Source organism: Hermetia illucens, chromosome 3 (assembly GCF_905115235.1).
Source record: "Hermetia illucens chromosome 3, iHerIll2.2.curated.20191125, whole genome shotgun sequence".
Classification (NCBI taxonomy): domain Eukaryota; kingdom Metazoa; phylum Arthropoda; class Insecta; order Diptera; family Stratiomyidae; genus Hermetia; species Hermetia illucens.
The window spans coordinates 45,524,447-45,546,293 of record NC_051851.1 but is presented as its reverse complement, the minus strand read 5'-3'; the positions used below and the strand labels follow the sequence as shown (position 1 = coordinate 45,546,293).

At 41.0% G+C, this 21,847-nt stretch overlaps 1 protein-coding gene across 1 annotated transcript; it reads right to left on the bottom strand.

Annotated features, from left to right (window-relative positions):
- Nucleotides 1-18,784: 18,784 nt before the first annotated feature.
- LOC119651535 lies at nucleotides 18,785-19,530 on the bottom strand. The gene has a single exon (XM_038055167.1). The coding sequence runs from the start codon at nucleotides 19,395-19,397 to the stop codon at nucleotides 18,870-18,872; it is 528 nt and encodes a 175-aa protein (XP_037911095.1). The 5' UTR covers nucleotides 19,398-19,530; the 3' UTR covers nucleotides 18,785-18,869.
- Between the last annotated feature and the right edge of the window lie 2,317 nt (nucleotides 19,531-21,847).

Genomic DNA, 21,847 nt, shown 5'->3' with positions numbered 1-21,847 from the left:
TATTATTAACTTGATTTGAGCAGAGATCGGAATGAGATGTTGATTTTATATAGCGAGTTCATTATATTTTTTTTATTAATTTTTCAGTTTGTACTTTTTAGCCCCGCATGCCACTTCGTTGTAACCAATACCAATTCGAAGACCTGTTTCGTAACTTATAAATCAAGAACTTTTAGTTGATATCCTAAGTGGGTATATTTGGTGAAAGTGCGTTTGACGAACTGATAGAGTGATTAACTCATAGGTAGACGGTAAATCGATTTTCATAAGGCTTGGTTTTGGTTTTTATACAAACCCTTGTTCTCGGCCTAAACTCGGTGTTCGCCTTATATTAGGATTGGTTAATTCTTTTACTAGGCTTACTATCGAGTTGAAGTTATTCATGTTGATTGCTGTCTTGTATCTACGCTCTTGCTACCTAAGACACTTTGACATTTCCCAAAATGCGGACGTAATTAACTTTTCCTCCTTCGTGTTTACCCACTGTATAGTATAGTAAATTGGGTGAAATCTACCTTCAGGCTAACTCTGATTGTTCCCACGGAGTGTCACGTGCAGGTATCCATAATTTTTGAAAGGGTTCCGGCTACCGAAAATTTAAAAGGGGCATTTCTAATTCGTAACATTGCTTCTAAGTTAAATAGCAGCTGACTTAAGGCGACATCCTAATATAAAATTGATTGTAATATTATTTAATTTATTCTGTGAGTTTCTATGAAATCTATGGGATTTCGTTAACTATTATAAAATTAAGTGTTCCACTTCTAACAGTGATTCACCTTGTTAAAGCTTAAATTGTTTAGGTAAATTCCAAGGAACGTTTTAAAACATTAAAAAATATAGAAATAGCTAAATATGATGCTTTAATTGCCTCATTTGTCGAGCACAAAACATCCTCTTTGGAGTCCTTACTGCCGATATGTAAAGTGAATACATACGTATAAGTGTATGTATGTTTCCCCAGCTCCTGAGGTATTCTAGCATGCATTTCAAGGTGAACTCGTACTTGTAATTAACAAATTACATTTCCCTTTGATTTGTATAATGTATCAATATGAATAGGAATCTTTTATGCATCTTTGAGAAAAGCTATTCACTATAGGAACGTAATATATTGGAATAAGGAAAAAATCTGTAACTCTACATTCAAGGCACATTGCGCAAATATTTTCAGGATCAGCATCTTTAACGGAGAAAGTAGTATTTTCTTATTCTTCCAAAGTCTTTCCAAAGTGTGCAAAATTACACCACAGTTTTTGAAAATTACACTATTCTCAAAAATTGGGTCAAAATAGCAGTTCCCAATAAGGGGGGGTAGAGGAGCAAAGGGGCCCCCTCAGTAGTCTCCCGTGCACATTGAGATTATAATTACCGAACCAGCATATTTGTAATTCGAAACTTGTCCCTTTTCGGGGTGCCATAACTTTAGCAGAAGTAGAATTGCGGGACCTTTTTATCCATCGATATATCCTTTTTACCTTCTTGCTCTCCGGGAGTATGGTTGGTAAACCCAAGTTTATTATGACGATATTGGGGTTTTGGGGAGAGAGGACCTTCTGTATCAATGCGGGAATAGGACTCAAAATTGAACCCTATCGTTTAAAGGAATAGTGACCGTCACAGTTCTATAACGGGGTTGGAAAAAGAGAATCTTTCCCATTCTTCCACATGTCCTGCCAATTCTATCCTCCTGAGGGAATAGGCTTGAAAATTCAAAATGGCCATGATGATATAAAAGGGACCACGCGTTTTGACTGGGTTTGAAGAGGAGACACCACCACTTCCTCCTTCATGAACTTTCCACTTTCTTTACGAAAATTCCTTCACCAAAATTATAATTCAGGAGTCAACTAAAAAATGTAGCGAAACAAGCAGGTGTATGCGGATCCGAGAAACAATAGGCATCTCTTCCAATGCTCTGTGCCCCCCACGTCTATTGTTTCCCTATGGATCTAATAGAATTAGTCTATGAGCTGCTCTCATTGCAGTGCTCATGGCGCAAATTTCTTTGAAGTGTGGCGAATTTACAGCCAAAATTCTTTTGTTCAACTTAACACCATTATTACTTGATGTATAAGTCCCCATATCGAGGCAAAGGTCCGCCTACACAGCTCGTAAGCTGTGAGAGCTCGTTTCATCTTTATCTCAATCATGTTTGTTCCAAAGAAGGTTCTTGTCCAGAATAACTCCCTGATATTTCACTTCTTCGGAGAGTTGAAGGGTTGTACCCCTCATCTCTGGAATGGAAAGGCCATTCAGTTTCCTCCTTTTTGTAAATAATACATTGTGGTTTTATTTGGATTTACTAAAGTCAATGCCATGCACCAACTGTCTATCAAATCAATGGCGCGTTGTGTATTTCTACACACCGTTCAGAAATTTCGACCAACAACTAGCACATCCACGTCATCCGCATGAGCTTGAGCGTGAATTGGCAGATTTTTAGCATGGTAGTGAGCCGATCAACATACTCAACAGAAGTGTCGAGAACAGCATTTCGTCTCTTTCGTTGTTAGGCAGCAATCAACACCCACTTCAGCACACACGCATAGCATAGATCCACTTAAGTAACGTGTCATGACGACCATGCCCTCTGGCGGTATCACAAAGCTTTTGAAAGGGCGCACAGTCAAAAGCCCCTTCAATGCCCACGAACTCCCCCCTCATGTACTCGCCTTTCAAAGTTACATTTTCTATCTTTGTAACCAAAGAGTAAAGCGCATTCTCACAGGATTTTTCCAGTTTCTCCAGACATTTCAGTGAAAATGATGTTAAGCTGATTTGTCTGAAGATCGTTGGATTTGAATAGTCTTCTTTCTCAGGCTTAAGTATGAAAACTACCTTAACCTTCTGCCAAGATAAAGGCACGAAGTTCAGAGCAAAACATATTCGACAAATATTTCTTGGAAGTTGTTCTAGATACTCTATACCCTCCTTTAGCATCGCTGAGGAGATGCTATCCATGCCAGGTGTTTTGAAGTGTTCAAATAATTGTATTGCAGCTTTCGCTTTTTCATTGTTAACATCCGCTCTCCGAGGGTATATAGTGAAAGGTCCATCAGGAGTGCCGATCACGCAAAAACACAACTTCGTCGGATTCTATTCATTAAGATACGTGCGAATAACTCCATCACACAAGTACATACAATGCAACATTACCCAAGTAGAAAAATACGATGGCGGTCAAAAGGTACTGTAGGTGCCAGGACGAAACGTGGATTGGAACATGGGAAACGCCTGCTGAACCAGCTTTACTACTAAGCCCTATCTCCACCAATACTTGGTGATTGGTGGTAGTCCTTTTTTAATGAGAAACTGCGCACGGAGAAGGATGAAGGAGAGCCTACCGCACTTAAAAATGGGACAAATTGTACCAACTGGTCATTCAGATTGGGTTTGAGTAGGGATGAGAAACCTACATGAAAAACCGAAGTTGAGAAGCCACGAAAGGAGCTCCGGACAGAATAGATTTAACAAGGACGAACCCGGAAATGAAAACGAGATACCCATTTGCGCATTTTCTTATAGAACGTGTGCTCCCTGCACAGACCGAATGCTACTCAACAGCTAACCGGAACCATGTCCCAATATAAGACTAGGAGTAGGAGTAGGTTTCTTAGTCAACCAAAAAGTGAAGCCTGCTGTTATCGGCGTTGGAAACATACACGAAAGGCTATGCACCCTACGTTTGCGAGGTAACTTTTGAAATATAAGCCTCATTACCATTCACCCCCTACAAAGGAGACTGCAGAGTCGGAGAAGGATACCTTCTACCGGGCAGTTGGGCAGACCTTCAAAACCTGGTTTGCGCAGAAAGCGGTCCACCAACAAACGTCCAACTCTCCAGAGAGAGCCACTTTCATAAAAAGCTATTACATGTTCAATGAACGCCGCCGCCTCTCAGCCTTGCCAGGTCAGTAGAATGAAGCTTTACACACCTCTATGCTTATCCTGACGAGACAAAGAGGGAAATCTTATTTCTGACAGAATGAGCATATTGGAGCGAAGCGTTTAGTACTTTGATGAGCTACTCAATAACCAAAATATTGGCGAATTGGTTTACCATTCAAAATCAACAACGGTTTAAAACAAGGAGATGCCCTATCTTGCAGACTCTTTAACCTGGACCGGAGAAAGTGATTCGCGATGGAGATGTGAATGAGAGAGGTACCATCCTCTTCAAGTCCACCCAATTACTGGCCTACGCTGACGCTAGTTAACGCGAGATCTTGGGCTGCACATTAATGAAGGCAAAGCGAACTACATGATGACAATGTCTGCACAAAAAACCAAAGAACCAACAACACCGAATCGTACTGGTCAAAAGAGAGCAATAAGGATAGAATACTACAACTATGAGACCATAAACATTTTTTTCTGTCTAGGGACCAAAATCACAACCGATATAACGGTAGCGATGAAATCCGCGCACGGTTGTTGTCAGCCAACAGAGCGTATTTCAACTTACAAAAACTGTTTCGCTCGAAACGTCTCACTATAGCATCAGAGCTCTTACCGTACAAGATAATGATCTTGCTAGTCCTTATGTATTCCTCGGCGACTTGGGTTCTTAGCAAGAAAAATTGAGAACTCTTGATTGCGTTCGAGAGAAAAATCCTTTTTGGTCCCCTTACTAAGGCAGGTCTAAACTGAATACCGATCGTTACGCCGTTGATGGTAATGATGAAGTAGGCGCTGCCGTACGAAAATTATTGGAGCTAGTAGAAGTTAGCAGCAGCAGCATTAAGTGCGACAAGCATTTTCAACAAACGCACGCGCCCTTCAAAGAAGATCCAGATACCGAAGAAATTAATGGTAACGGAGAGCTGGCTTTAGGTGATCGTTTCCAATGGAAAATAAGTTCAAGGAAAATCCGCTATTTGGAAAAAGGTACTGTGATTTCATGAAGGAGTACCTGAATCTGGAGCGACTTACTATCTTCTGCACCACCGCGTATTAAAGGAAAACACAACTACAAAATTGAAAACGCTTTTCTAAAACATCAACAAAACGTAATGTCAAGAAAAGTTTCAATGACATACAAATGAAAGGTCCGCAGATTCAGAAAAATTTGTTTATTTACTGATGATATTGAACAAATGACCCTACCGAGCTTATATTGGAGTTTGAGTTAACAAGCCTCATTGACAGCAGCGCGAAATCAGTTATTATGAGCGATTCACATACGACGATATTATATCTGGAGCGGACTCTATCGAAGAGACTATACAGCGAAGTAGAGAGTTGATTGACCTCTTTAGAAAGTGATGTTTCAACCTTCGGAAATGGACACGCAATACTTCCAAATTATTAAAAGCATATCATCTGGACTGAGAGAAATGCCAACCAAATTCGACTGTGACAAAGACATAATTCTAATTGTTCAAACTATCAAATAGGGTCTAGTAACCGACAATACAGGTTAATCATGACGCACAATACAATCATAATTTCAATTTTTTAACAATTATGTACAAAAAAAGAACTACTATCGGACATAGCACAAATCTTCGACCCAATAGGATTATTTGTTCGAATCACTCTGAAGGCAGAATTACTTATTCAGAATGTATGGTCTGAAAACTGTTGCTCGGATGACAAACTACCAACTATCGTGATTCAAGCTTAGCTCCAATTCTAGGAAAAACTTCTTGAACAGGAAAGAGAGGAAATCTCGTCACCTGGTTACCTGCCAAAACAAAGGTTGCTCAAATGAAATCAAAATTGTTGTTGCCCCGGCTCGAACTATGTGGTGCAGCATTGCTAGCTACTTTGCTAAGATAAACAACCGAAACATTGCAAATAGCCACTATCACCACAATTGCCTGGATAGATTCGAAAACTTTACTAACGTGGATTCCAGGTGATCTCCATCGGGGTATCAGAAATATTGCCAGTTTCGAAAAGTACTAATTGGTCACTTTCATCTGACGCAGATCTAAATTTTATTTAATATTTTGAAGGCATCCTGAGGCTCGTTTCACGCGTATGTGGCTGTTTCGGTTAGTTTTCGGTTCAGTTTCGGTAGCTGCTGACTAGTTTCGGTTTCAATTTGGTACCTAATTGAAACTGTATAGCACGGAGTGATCCGATGACACGAATATGTTTTACTTTCATTTGTCGGAGGCGACCTACATAGAACCGAAAACAAATAGAACCGAATGGAACCGTATACGTGTGTAACAAGCTTAAGTCAGTCATTCCGCAATCCGTCTATTTTTGTGCAAACTTGGGTGCTAACCCAGAACGGAGGGATGCATAGACCAAAAGTAATGGAAGAAGGTTTCTTCCTAATTGATCAAGTGGATGGCGGACTTTTCCAAATCCTCACACAAAACACAAAGGGACTTGTCCGCTGGGTTAAAATGCGCCCCGGGGGATATAGTTCGAAGTATGATAGGCACATCAAAAGCATTTCATAGCTCTGTCGGGAAATTTTCTTGCTTAAAGTTTTAAGCTTCCGATCTCTATCTTGTTTGTTTATCCAATAAAATATTCGCAGCTTTTCTAAGTATCAGGAGTTTCATTTGGATATAATTATAGACTTTGACTGCTGGTATGCATATTAGAGCACTATGCCGAATGGGTATATGGTTATTTGTCCAAATTATTGAATATTCTATTAAACATCCTTGAAAATAATCCCCGGAAATGTTTGCAAAACAAAATATCTTTCAACATTTCCCAACTAATCTGAAGAAAATGAGAAAGATATTAAGATTCCCAACAGGAGGCAGTCATTCAGTTCAGTTTTTCTCTGCCATGTTCAATGTTTCAACAACCAAACTCCAATTTTCCGATAAAAGGAGCATATTTTCTTCTTCTTTGCATTTCTATGAAAGCTCATGTTAGCATCATTTGATTCATGGCAGCACGAAGATGAACGTAAAATTACATTAATTCAGCTTCGCTATACATACAACAGGGTGGAAGCACGTGGAATCGATACTGAAAGTTTCTATTAATGATAAATGTATCTTCATATAGCTATACGTATCTAATGTACATGTACATAGACATGGAAAATCTTACGATATGGACTTAGCAATCTTATTAGATTCTGTATTTATGGATAGGGAAAGGATGATGACGACCGTACTTTGGGCCTAACTTTCTATGCAAACTTTCTTGGTTTACTTTTTTCCTGATTGCAGATGGTTTGATTTTCTGATTGAAGTTTCTTTGATGTATATGGGGCTTACGCTTCTTGCTCAAATACACAGGAGTACGTCTCATGTACTCGTACATACTACATATATAGCAATCGCACGGTAGAAAAAATTTAAAAGGCAACGTTTGAAAACTGCAGATAGTCAACAACCCGTATTTGTTGTTGGGTAAAATGTTCAAACTTCACTTAATATTATCTCCCTTTGGGCTCTTTGAAATCTCGTTTCAGTCACGGAATAATTTCACTCGGTAAATATGTTAGGAAAATTTCGTTCAGGATTTCATTGATTCGATTGTAATTCTAACAATTTTTCATCAATGGAGAGCATGTTCTAAGAAAAAAGTTGATAATAATTTCCCATTTTTTTGAGAATTATGGGGTCATAAGTCCACATCAACTTAATGCTGGAACGGAACGGGAGTAAGTTGCTCACCATTTCTTCCGATCCAGCAATAATAATAAGGCGGATTTTCGCTCAATATAATTCGTAGTGGGCCGAAAACCCAAGTCTTCGGCCCACTACATAAGGATGGACGATTCCGTAGCCTACATAACGACGAAATCTATGAGCGATACCATGACCGCCCGGTTGTGGATAAAATCCGGCTCAATAGGTTACGGTGGGCGGGTCACTTAATCCGCATGGATAAGGATAATCCAGTTTGGAAAGTCTATGAGGGCAATATCTATGGTAGAAAAAGAAGACGAGGCAGACCCTGCCTAAGATGGAGCGATGGCATAGGTCAGGACGCAAGACTGCTTTTAGGGATATCGAATTGGTGGACCTCGGCGTAAAACCGGGATGTCTGAAGTTCCTTATTAAGGCAGGCCTAGACCGGATACTGGTTGTTGCACTGTTGATGATGATGATAATTCGTAGTCATATCGAGTTCTGCGAATTATATAAACATCTGCGAGCCGCTTCGGTCACGCTGCTCCCAGGGCAGAGGTGAGGCAGCGTCTGAGGATTTGCCTCTGCCCTGGTAAGAAACCGTAAAGCCGTCATCGCCTGACATTTTTTTAACTATTTTCTAATTATTGTTTAAATATAATAGAAGCTCTCTGAAATTGATAGAATGTTACACTGGATAACAAAAAGGAATGGAAAAACAATTGGACAGACACTCTGACGAGTGATTACTAATTTTGGGTCGCTGAATTAGGATAAGACTTCGTTTTTTCCATCACCTTCAATTTTTCTCTCACACTCGTATTTGGCCAAAATTGAGGTGAAATCGGTAAATTTGGTATAATCTAAAAAATAGTTATCGTTCCGATGCTTGTAGTTCTTCTAAATAAAAATAAAACTAGGTAGCTTGCTCCTACTACAATATATTTTAATAGTTAGTAAATACGTATTTCGAAAGCTACTTACTCTCTTGCTCAGTACTTAACTCAGTATTTACTTCCTCAGTAGCTTAAGTACTGAGGAAGAGAGCTTTCGAAATACGTATTTGCTAACTATTAAAATATATTGTAGTAGGAGCAAGCTACCTAGTTTTATTTTTATATTGGTATAATCTGCTGATTTCTCAGTGAAGAATGCCAACTTATATTCCAAAATTATATCAAAATAATGATAACGACTATTGTTTCGGCGATATCCTAGACGGCCTCGTCCAGGGGCTATTTTGCTTAGGAGTTGGCCAAGCTCGCGCACTAGCTCCTGGATTTAAGTTTGATGGCCGTGGTTGCTTTCGTTCCGGGCGGCCGAAACTTAGCTGCGGAACGATAGGGTATTCGAACTCCTGAAAAGGACAAGCTAAAGATTTATTACTATTACTTACGTCGTCGCTCAACTCTTGAACTCTTGGACTTATTAAGAACACTCACGTTTCCTCTTTCAAAAACTTAAAGAGCGAGAGAGAAGAGAGAATTAAAGAGTAACCGCGCGGTGTAAAGTGTTCTCTATTAGAACACTTTAGCTCTTTCTAGAGACTTCCTGAATATTAAAAATCAAAAGTAATGTTATTCTTTAATTCACTTATCTTTGACCCTTCCGTGTTTACATATTAGTTCGAAAGTGTCCCTGTACACAACACAAGAACACTTGTTTATTATTATTTATTTTGTTGTTTGCGGCAAATCGATACCTGCTGCTCTGTACACAAATGTAAAGTGATCACATGGAAGAGAGCCATGTCGAGGCCAAATACACCTTTTGGTAGATAATATGGTGATGCAATGACGGAAAAGAATCTCGTTTTGTCCAAATAGGCCATTTGCATAGCATGTGATGTAACGACGAAAGAGGTTAAATGCGCAAGCAAATTTGTTTTCATGCGGCTGCCAGAGGAAACTTGGCCAAATCGCTTAAACAATTATCATCATTATCAATAGTGCAACAACCGGTATCCGGTCTAGGCTTGACTTAACAAAGAACTGCAGACATCCCGGTTTTGCGCCGAGGTATACCAATTCGATATCCCCAAAAGCTGTCTGGCGTCCTGACCTACGCCATCGCTCCATCTCAGGCAGGGTCTGCTTCGTCTTCTCTTTCTTCCCCCCCCCCCCCCCCTGATTTCATCGTCGAAGCTGTTGTCGGTTGTGGTTTTCGACCCTAGATAGGAGAAATTATCAACGGTCTCAAAGCTGTCTCTCCTATCTTTATTCTTCCCGGTTGAGCAGTGCAGTGTGATGTTCTTGGTTGGTTGTTTTTGGCGCAGACGTCCCAAGATCTAGCACTAATCGCCGCCTGCTCGATCTGGATGAAGGCAGTTTGTACGTCTCGAGTCGTTCTTCGATATCATCAGCACAGGCCAGTAGTTGGGTGGACTTAAAGGGGACCGTACCCTCGCATTTACCTTTGCATCACGGATCACTTTCTCAAGGGTCAGGTTAAAGAGGACGCATGATAGGGCATCCCCTTGTCGTAGACCGTTGTTGATATCGAATGGTCTTGAGAGTGATCCTGCTGCTTTTATCTGGCCTCGCACATTGGTCAGGGTCAGAGTCAATCTATTCAGTCTTATTAATTTCGTCAGGATACCGTATTCTCTCAAGACCGTGTACAGTTTTACCTTGGCTATGCTATCATAGGCGGCTTTAAAGTCGATGAAAACATGGTGCAACTGATGTCCATATTCCAATAGTTTTTCCATCGCTTGCCGCAGAGAGAAAATCTTATCTGTTACTGAATTGTCTGGAGTGAAGCCTCTTTGGTATGAGCCAATGATGTTCTGGGCGTATGGGGCTATCCGGCCTAGCAAGATAGCGGAGAATATCTTATACATGGTGTTCAGCAACGTGATCCCTCTATAATTGCAGCACAGCGTGATATCCCTCTCTTTATGTATGGGACAGATAAGACCTGCATTACTCGCTATACAGCATTCGTCCATTCCATTGCTAGCTTACATTCATCGTCAAACCAGCCGTTCCGACTTCTATTGTGGCTTGGGCCAAGTATGTTTGTGGCCGTATCAATTATATCGCTCTTCAGGTGGTTGTGAAGATCATCGGTTGATGCTTCATCTCCAGGATCTCTGTTCACTGCGGTTATTGCGGCATCCATTTCCATCTTTTAGATTTTACAGAGGGTTGTGATTTGGATGGCGTCAGTGTTAACTCTCACCTCATTATCAGAGGGGATTCTGGGCGGTGTTGTTATTTGAGCTCGGAGCACTATGCCAACGATATAGTGATCCGGATATAGATATAGGCTCCCCTATATGTTCGATCAAGACGTGGAGGCCCACATTTGTTTGTGGACGGCTTTCCGCGCAAACTAGGTACTTCCAACAACCATTTCGTGACATAATGGCAATTAGATAATCCGCAATCCTTTATCATTTGTATTTTTACGTAAGCTATGGGAGCCAGCGTGTCGCTTGAAAACAGGGTCGATCCCTACTTGGCCGTTAAAATCCCCAAGTATGATTTTGATATCATATCAGAGACAGGCTTCGAGGGTTCGTTCCACTGCCTCGTGGAAGCTATCCTTCTCCGGCTCTTCAGTCTCTCCTGTCTGTCTCTTCTGGCGTGGACGTTTATGAGGCCTATATTTCTAAATTTGCCTGGCAAGCTTAGAGTGCATAGCCGCTCGCTTATGTTTTCAAAGCCGATAACAGCAGGTTTCATTTTTTGGTTGACTAAGAAACCTACTTCGAGCGCGTTGTTTTACTGGATGGCTACTATAAGAGGAAAGCGGTGCCTGTCTAGCATCTCCTGCAAAACTGTTACGTCAGCCCTTTATTTGGACAGGATACCGGTACCGGGAGCGCACGTTCAATGAGAAAATGGGCATCATATTCCGCTGTCGTTGCCTGGTTCTACGTTGCGTAGTTAATCCAGTCCGAGGCGTAACAGGTTATTTTCAATGTGGGGATGTCAGCCCTACCCAACCCCCAACCTGGAGGACCAGTTGGTACAATTCGCGGAAGACTTACCTTCATCCTTTTTGGTTTGCAACTTTTAGTAAAGAAAGAGCTCCCAGGGGTGTTTTTATTATTAAATTAATTAAAGGGAGAAAGAGAAAGGGTATCATGGTTATTGCCATACATACATAAAGCCTGCGATTAGGCGTAAAGGTAAAAACTTCTGTAGCACTGCAAGTGCAGCGGTTAAAATTCTACGTATTTAAGGGTAAACTGCTGCAACACTTCTAAGGCCCATAATGTGTGATTATCATAAGCCTGTCAGAAACTGTTGGCTCTTGTTGTGTTTCCGGCAATGTGGATTAGCTCGTTTCGTCACTTCCCAAGAGATTTACACTGTTCCTCCATTGTTCCACACCTCGCAGTTCTAAGCGGACTCACTCGTCGACCATCGCCACAATGGAGGTGTCGCCTTTTCTCAATGTGTGACCTATCCACTGCCAATTCTAATAAACTCATTGACAAGTATCTGACCAGCTATGTTTAGTCTTGTCTCAAGCAGGAATACACTGATGACACGATGATCGTTTGGGGATGCGATTTTCTATTTAGAAATGAAGGTAGATTTTTTAATTTTTGCAACCTATCCTATGTCACTTCAAAAGTGGAAATTCATTATTTAACATTGATAGCAGCGTAGTTTGTTAGTATGGCATAGTGTCCTTTATTAGCTAGATCCGATAAATTAGTTTTCTTGAATTAAACTTTGATTTATGCCAACCAACTCCAAACATAAACGCTCCTTCGTCTCCAATCATGTTTTGCTGAACTAGAGCAATTATATGTTCTTCCCAACGGAAAAGCCAATCCTTTGGGATACAATCCTGTTATCGGAATAACTTTCAACATTTGAAACGAAGTCATACGTCTAAAGGTAATTTGCAAAACAGCTGTAACCATGACTGTAAAGTACAGCATTGTTCCTTTCTCCTTATTCTATTTGCAATATAAAAACTTCACTTCGATTTCCCTTTGTACCATAGGATTTGCTCATGCTTGAGGCACAGGGGGTTATGGGCAATCATTGTAATGCCATTTTTACATCGTCGATATGCTTCACGGCACATTCAGTGACAAATGGGATGAAAATTCAAAAGGAAAGCAATAGTTTGACTACTGATCCAAAACAGAACAATGGCTTGCAGACGGAGCTGAACGGAGCCAATATAACGGTTAGGCACATGAATTGTATGCAGACATTGTGTTCACATGTGGAGCTTCAACACATTTTCTTGGACTGGATACATACCGATAAGTATGATTTGAATGTATGAATGTAAACAAACAGATACATATCTACATGCAATATTGTGTTATATAAGTAAGTAAAGGGTCTGCCTCAAAAAGGAACTAAAATCGAACTTTCACTCAGAAGATTGTTGAACACGCGTCAATTGATTTTGCAGCTTTTTCGTGAAAAGTCATTCCAGGGATCTGGGAATTTATGAATTATATTTTTTGAAACATGCATGTGGACGATTTCCGCAAACACTGGTATTTTCCAGTACAGAGAGAGAGAGAGTAACGTCAGTTATCTAATGCTCAATCAATCGGACTAACTTTGGTGGGAGATAGAGCCAATAATGTCCGCTTATCTCGCGGCTCGCGAAGGATTTATATCATTAACTTGCTTCGAGATAATTCATCTGATTGTCCACATCCTTAGAGAGTACCATTTCTACGATTCCCTTTATTCCAAACCCTGTCTCCAGTCTTTGTACTTCATTTCACTAAATATTATATTTGCAAAAATTTCTACCTGTTTATTCCAATTCAGAAGATTCATCAATTCTCCAGGTACTAAATATGAAGAAAATCGTTCATTTTTTGTTGTTATTGTGTTATGTACTGTCATATTGACAATTATTGGTATAACTGCCGGCGCTGACGAATAAAAACTGATAAAGGAATTAACAAGAGGAAGGTGAAAATGGAGAGTAAAAAACATTGTGAAGGACGCTTGAAAATATTTTTGGGATTCGTTGGTAAATAGCCATCAAGCTGCACATAAAGGCAAAAAAACAAAAAATAAATCGCATTAGGAATGAGAAGGAGTGAACAAATTTAGAAAATTAGAAGTTATGTAAGGATTTCCTGTAAGAGGTGAGAAAAAGGTAGTTATTACACTGCGTCAACAACAACAATGTTAAATACTATGACCCGCTGAATTATAAAAGACGAAATCCTTGCGTTTTAAGACTCTTACCTGTATCGCTTCTATATTCAGTACAAAAAAATCTGGATGCTGTGAAGCTACTTCATCGAGTTCGTGCTAGTTATAAGAAAACCTGAATTGTTTTGATGATATGCTGCCTTGGGTAACAACCATAATATCGTCTTCACCTTGTCAAATTTTTCTTGCTTCCTTGCTCTTCTTTAGATGGTTGAAAATGACTTTTGGATCGCTTTTAGGAAATCGTCTGTTCACATAGGGGTAGTATGGAGTTTCTGGCCGGTTGAGCTCGTGGAGTAAATTTGAATATCGTTTTATTTCGATTTTAAAGGTTTTGTATGAAACAAAGCCTAATTAGAATCGAGTCGATGTCTGTTTGCTTGTCTGTCTTTTTTTTTGACAGGAGGTGGAAATCTTCAAAAGACATTGGCCTGGACACACCAGCGTTTGGGATTCTTACCCACTAAAACCACACTTGATTCCCCCCAAGCACTGCGAAACCATAATACGATATTACATCTCGGGGGGAGTCAGCTGATTTTAGCTTGGTCCCCTTTCGCCTCTACGCGGGGTACGTAACCGCGCTTTTCTAGTCTCCTCTGCCTTTCGCAGTTTGCTCTGGACAGATGTGACCTTGGAATTGCTTGCATCCAGCCTTCCTAACATGCTAACATTCTTCGCACCAGATTTTCTGGTGCGAGTACCTCTCCTTGAGTCTCCTCCATGTTCTTCTTTTCCTCCACAAGCTTTGGACAGTGAAAAGATACATGCTCTGGGTCCTCTGGGACTCCATTGCAGTTTTGACAATTGGATGAGGTATCTAGTTTAAGCCTGAACGGGTACTAGCGATATCCTCCATGCCCCGTGAGAAACTGGGTAACATTATAATTAATCTCACCGTGCCGACTCTCCAACCACTCCTTGATGGCAGGATGAGTCTGTGTGTCCACCGACCCTTCTCCACGCGTTCCCAACAACCTTGCCATCCATTTAGAGATCTCTCGCTGTCGGCGTTCTTCGTCTGCGATAAAGAAGAGATGAACTTCGCATTGTATCTATTCCTCGTCTCATTTGCCAAAATGTCAATGGATATTATTCCAGAGATGACGAATGCTGCATCATCTGAGACAGTCTTCAATGCCGAGCACACCCTTAGGGCCGTTTTTCTGAACTCAGTTTGTTAGCGTTAAATGTAACGTACAATGCCTTTCCCCAAACTGGAGCTGCATAGAACAGAATCGAACTCACTACCCTAGCTATAAGCAACCTGAAAGCATGCCGTGGCCCTCCCACGTTCAGCATCATCCTTGCCAGGGCCTTACTGGCAGTGGATGTTTTGTCAGAAGCATACTGCACGTGTTGCTTATAGCTAAGCTCCCCGTCTATCATCACTTCCAAGTATTTGATGGCAGGCTTAGAAATGATGATATGATTCCTAATTTGAATACGGGCAAAATTTCTTTTGCCTCCGCAAGTATCAGACCGGAACCCTCTAGTCAACCCTTAACAGCACTGATCGCTTCGCATGAGTATAATTCACCATCTTCGAGTTGCTTTACGACCACAACCAGCGCTATATCTTCGGCGTAACCCACCACCGTAAGTACATTATTGTGCATGATGTTCCACAGCAGTGGGACCAATACGGGTCCCCGTGGGACACTCGGAGAGACAACGTACTACCGAGGTCCGTGATCAGTACCATTCCAAAGCCTCCGTTCTTGTAAATAGCTTTTGACAATAGCTGCAAGATAGGCGGGAATACTAATCTTTGCCAGAGACTCCCCGTATTAGGTTCTAATTGGCCGAATTGAATGCATTTCTCACTTCCAGGCTCACCACCACGCAATATTTGCTAGTACTGCCCTTTCCATGGATTGCATCTTCGGCCAAGTGAGTTAGTATTTTGATGGCATCATTGGGTGATCTGGCTTTATGGAACCCATACAATCGATCTGAGAGGCTCTCTCTATATCCAAGAAGGCAGCTGGGATATACTGCTTGTACTGCAATGACCGCTCAACCGTGCCAATTACCTCGAGGAGGGCGGTTTCTGTGGATTTCCTTTGAGGTAGGCATGCTGGGACTTTCCGAATTTTTAAGAAAAGACGGGCTCTTATTTTTTTTAACAGAATCTTGCTGAGCCTTGCGGATTCACTGCTGCTTTGATCATGCTCGACCTTGTCTTGAGATCGATTGCATTTCAGAGCGATGGGCTCCGCCTTCTGCTCGTTTGCCAGACGTTTGCAGTTGCATTCCTCAACAATCGCCTGGTATTGAGCGAGGTCTTTTTCATCCCCCTCGTCGACAGTACCGGCCTCCTTATTCTTATAAATCTTACTAAGAATATGCAGAGTATGGTCTCCTGGTACTGACTCTTGAGAAGGACACCAGTGGACCTTCGCTTCTTAGTCAGTTTCCAGCGACGCGTTGTTGTCGGTTTTCACTTTTGAGGGATCCGCCGACGTAGAGAATTTCGAGTTAGGAGTACTATATCTGGTACTCGCTACACCCAGTTTGACGGCAGTGGATTCCAGGATGGAAACCACTAGTCCGTCTGCCGCCTCGCTCCGGGAGGTCCCTGTGGTTTCAGCACAGCAGTGCTACGGCTGGCACCTAGTGTACTGCTTTCGACGGCTATAGTCTTCTGGCTAGATGTTAGCAGCTCGTCCTGCGATGATGTGCCTTGTATCACCCCTTCTTCTTCTATCGTCGGTTTTTTTATTTTTAAAATTGAGTCCATGTCTTAGTCCCACGAATAGTCCGGGAAGAATGTCCACCCTTGCTACCCCGACCATCAGAGTAAGGGTCTTATGTGACACTGAAGGTGGCCAAGTTATTCAGAGTTCGCATACTAAAGACCGAGCACCCTATTGGCTACGCAGCTCTCGGCGTATGCTGTTCCACCTTGGGTTGGGGTCCTATTAAGATCTTCTCCAATGCAGGAAGGGCGATCCCCGGGCTGTTGCTGTTCCTCCCGCCAGATCTACTTGCCCCTAACACATGACCGGCAGACTAGCAGATCCTAGTCAGTTAGATGATCCTATTCCCAGCCCGGCGCCACACACTCTTGATCCGTCCGAAGATGGTTTCCAGCGGCCACGACGAGGAAGTCGTGTGAGGACTTGCCGAATTATGCAACTTTAACCTGAAGCATAATCAGACCAGGCCGCCAACCACGGAGTAGTCATTTGACTTTATACTTAGACCTGCGTGCCGAACCTTGTCAAGTGTTTGCGCCACATCTAGAAATATTGCTGTGATATATCTTGTGCCTTCGAGAGCATTATATTCTGCTATTTTCTAAATCCGAATTATTTATCTAATGCTGTCTGTTAGTATCGACAGTAACTCCTGGAGTAGCAGTTTTTCGAATACTTTCCATATTAAGGGAGGAAGGCTTATGGGTCTGTACGATTTGATTTCCGTAGGCTCCTTTCCAGGTTTTGGAAACAATGTTACAACTGCCCTTTTCCAACAATTTCTGCGGTAGTTTTAGCAGGGACTCACTGATCACTGGGCTATTAATCTTTTTAGCTGCTTTTCATAACGAATAATCACTGAACTCACAAGTAGACAACCCGCCTAGGAGTCATTGAATATCAGGCTCCTGATCCTTTAAAAGCGCTATTTTAAGCAGTTTTGTGTATTCATTGAGAGTGCTTTTTGCTTGGAGAGACCTATATAATTGCCATTCCCTTCATGATTGTCTTTTGTTCCGCAAAAGCTTTCAAATTATCGACCAATAGACTTCTTTTAATTCAGCTACCTTCAAAGTACTTGATGTTGCTTTAGAGGTGGCTTCCAGTAAAATTTTGTTGAAACGATGTCAGATCTACTCCTTGATGGAACTTCCTTTTCAAATTTTTTCAATTTCTGGATTCTTTCGTCAGTCTACGTTGAGAGTGACTGTACTTTGGTTTATTTATTTTGCACCGTGATAATTACAGAAGAGTGGTCTAGCAATGCGACGTAAATTGCTTACGCCATTGTATATTGGCGTGGGTTTGCTTTTGAGACTCCAAAGTCGATTAAGTCTGGAGTTTAGTTAATATCAATCGGACAGCAAGCAAGGTAACCTGCTGATATATGGTCAAATTCGCTACCTTAGATTGCGTCATATAGTTCTTTACCTTTAAGAGCAACTAACCTTGAACCCCAGTGGGTATGCTTTGCGTTGAAACATTGCGTTGAAAATTCGTTCCCTATAGTCTTAAAGAACTGAGTAAACTGCTTCCGAGTCATTTTATGTCGCAGGGGCAATAAACCGATGATATGACAAGTTCTGACCACATCAGTAGGCGTAGGGAGGTTGCTTAAATGAAATCCTTACTGGTTTTTCCCAGTGGAGTAGGGTATTTAGCATCATAAACAAAGGGAACATTGAACGAACATTGAAAGTTTTCCATGATGGTATAAACAAAACCCACTTTGAGGGTCCATAAATTTTGGAGAAGATGATGGTGACCGCCAGGAATTTTCATCCGCATGAACAAGTGGAGACCTTCCTCCTCCCCTTTCGTAAACTCCTCACCACCACCGGAGATGGAGTTGAAAATTCAACCTTGTCAATTTTCTTAATATTTCATACTGGTTGGCTTCTGAATTTTCATGAATACGTCTTTCCTGACCTGAAAGGTCCATAATGAATTTTATTGCTTTTGGTTACTTAATGTAGGGGAGGCGCCTATCATTTGCTTCTTTTAAATGTCAAATGTCCCCACAAAACCCAAGAAGGTAAGAAGAGCTGTAATTCTCAATAATCACCTTAAAATTTTCAAAAAGAACTTTTGGGATTTTCAAGAGAGTTCAGTTCTCTGCTGAGGAATCTCATTAAAGTGTATACAGATGTGTATTTATGGATATATTATCTTAACGTAGGGAGGAGGTACTTAGACCTCAAATCCTTTCCTTCTTTAATAAAAGTTTACACAATTCAACTACATCTTCAATATTCAATATTTGTATAACAACTTTCCAAGGCCCTTGTTCCGCGGGTGGAAAATAGAAAAACTTTAAAGCTGATTGGTTTTACTAATCCATATCCAGAAAAAAACACTTCCGTTCTGCATCAATTGAAACATTTATTTTCAATGAAAATTTCCAAATACCAGTAATTTGTTATTAGTTTAGTAGAATCGATTAAAATCTACCACACTTCACGGCATCTTCCTCTGCGATCAGGTAGAGAGCCAGATAAACAGGGAATATCAATTACCTGTACGCCTTTAATCGTTTTCTCAGATTGCATAGTATCGTTAGCTGGGACTTTTGGGAGGCTTTCCGGAGAAATACTTGTTTCAGTAGATGCGATGGGCAATATTGATTCATCATCGACAATTTCGACGAAAGATGGAACTTTAACGACGACCAACCGCTTGTTACACCTCACCTTTTTCACACACCACTTCAGGCAATCATCACTTCCATCGTCAAATAGAGTACAGCATGAATAGAATGCTGTACAGTTGGCAGGAACAGATTCCCCGATATATCGTAATGGAAGCTCGCCTTCAACCTTCGCCGCAGGGACGTCCTTTATTTTGACTGGAGGCTCCTCCACTGTTTCCACTCCTTCAACTCCTGAATTCACAACTGAAGAGGATTTTTCTGTCGATATTATCGCACCCAAAGTCGAAGTAATCAACATATAAATTAGGAAGTGGTAGGAGAACATATTCGCCAGAATGCTAAGCAAAGAAGTACGAGTTAAAAACGAAAGAGCTGGGCTACCCTCAAAAATCAACTGCGGAATAAAATATTTAGCATTATATTTATAGTATAATCCCTGGTCTGAGAACTTATATCTTCTGAAATCCGCTTTTTGTACGATTCGGCGTAAGCCCACTAATTTGAGATGAAGTTCTCTCTTGACAGCATCCGAAATTCTTCTGACCCAAATCATATGCACAAATTTTGTAATAATTGTACCCTAGATACAATTTCGATCTTTGAGTTTCCTTTGATTGATTGAATATCAGAAAAGAATCTAATAGATATGCAATTTTTCCAGTTTTCAAGGAAAATTCGAAATATCTTGAGGGTTAGAAAACGCAATACAGATTTAATTGCATTCATCATTTAAGCTACACATTATTAAACTACTTGTTGGTTTTCCATCTACAGTATTACAAAATGACCGCCAACAATTCAATGCCAATTGAAGAATAAATACAAGAGATCTACGAAGCACTTTGAATTGTAAATATTTAGACACCTTCTATCTCAAATTCATATAAATCAGTCTATATGCTATGGAGACTCCACTCAGTATCTTTTTTCTCGACTTACGTCATTCATCTTAGCGGTGCATTCACTGTGAAGAGAACGAGAGCAAGTCTTCTGTGGATAGATACTTTCTTTGCATATTACTGAGTTTTTGCTTCTATTTCAATAAGCTCTAATTATAATAATTAATCACTCGACTTTGACCTTGGAGAATTGCAGAGGTAAATTATTTTGCATCTGTAAGCAAAGATACATCCGTGGTTCTGAGTAAAATAATATCAGAAAAAAATTGATTGAAACTTGACTGAATTAGATCAAACTCTACCGTCAATTGCTTCCACTTGATTGCATTCAGTTTATTATCGGGCATACTTTTAACCTAGATTCTTCCCGGGAAACATTCACATATCATTTTCTGTAGAAAAAAAAATGCCGTTCACGTTGGCTGCATGTCCGTCTGTCTGTCTCTCTTTTCTTCTTAGTTGGGGTAGGACACGGATGCAAGACTCTTACTGACTAAAACCTCCTATATTTTCTTCACATTATCCCTATAGGACCATCGTTCTGGTATTGCTTCATGGAGTTGTTCAACTGGTCAGCCTAGATGAACTGCCTTCTATTCTTTGGGTGGTGTTAATTGCAGTACCATTTCTTCTCTGCCTCCGTTCAGCTTCTTATAGCTGCGAGTGCATCCGTTTCACCGTTGCAACTAATGTCTTCCAGCCGGTATTCGATTCCACATGTAGGCTACTAGATCCGTCACTGTTAAACTGGCCTTTAGCTAAGTCTCGAGGTTTCTCTATGAGCTTTCAAATCTGGGGTAGGTGAAGAAAACGTGCTCTTCATCTTTGTCAACACCTTCACATGTAGGACAGACGATATAGATGACTTATCCAAACCGAACCTGTAGACGAACTTAATGTACCCATCGTGGTTTCGCGTAATCCACATACTTGCCATTTTTCTCCAGGACCCATTCTGTTTGGCACGCCAGCAGTGACCTCATTCACTCAGTTTGTCTACTTACACTCACTTGCTACTTCTCAAACAAGCGGCTCGCGTCATCGGCTAAAATATCCATCGAAATCATCTCCTCAGTTTCACATTTTGTTCGGTAAATGTTATGCAGCCTGAAGCTGTCTGCGATTTTCCAACGCGACATCCGGGATTCGTTGATGGGGAAGATTGAAAACTCTTTTGCTAATGGACTCACGCCCTCAGTGCAGCTTTAACTTTACTTTAACTTTTACATCTTCTAACAAACAGAACGAAGTGGTGATAACACACCCCCTTGGGGCAACCCTTCGTCGTTTGTGATGTTAGGTTAACACCTACTTCAGCACATAGCAATCGTAGATCCACTAAATTAAAGTATCATCAACACCATGCGCTCTGACGACGTTACAAAATTTTTGAGATGGCGCACAGTTAAACGCCCTTTCAACGTTCACGAATACTCCCATCGCGTACACGCCTTTCAGAGCTGCATCCTTTACCTTTGAATGTAAAGAATGAAGAGTAGACACACAAGACCTTCCACGTTGATAGGCATGTTGGTTTTCATTTAGTGAATGTGACCTTAACGCCTTCCCAAGAATTTGGTGCAAGAACGATGTCAAGCTGATCTATCTGAAGTTTTTTAGATTTTAATAGTCACCTTTCGCAGGCTTGGATATGAAGACTGCCTTAAGCTTCTCCCAAGGGGTAGGTACGTAGCCCAAAGCCAAGATTATGCTAGAAAAATAAATCTTTGCATTCGCTCTAAGTGCATTTGCTACTGCCCTAACAAATATGTTGCGCATTCACATCGCAACCAATTAAGAGTTCGAAACCACTTCATTCTGCATAGGCCCCTAGTTCTTGTGTCAGTGGACAACACAAAGAACCATAGGATAAATA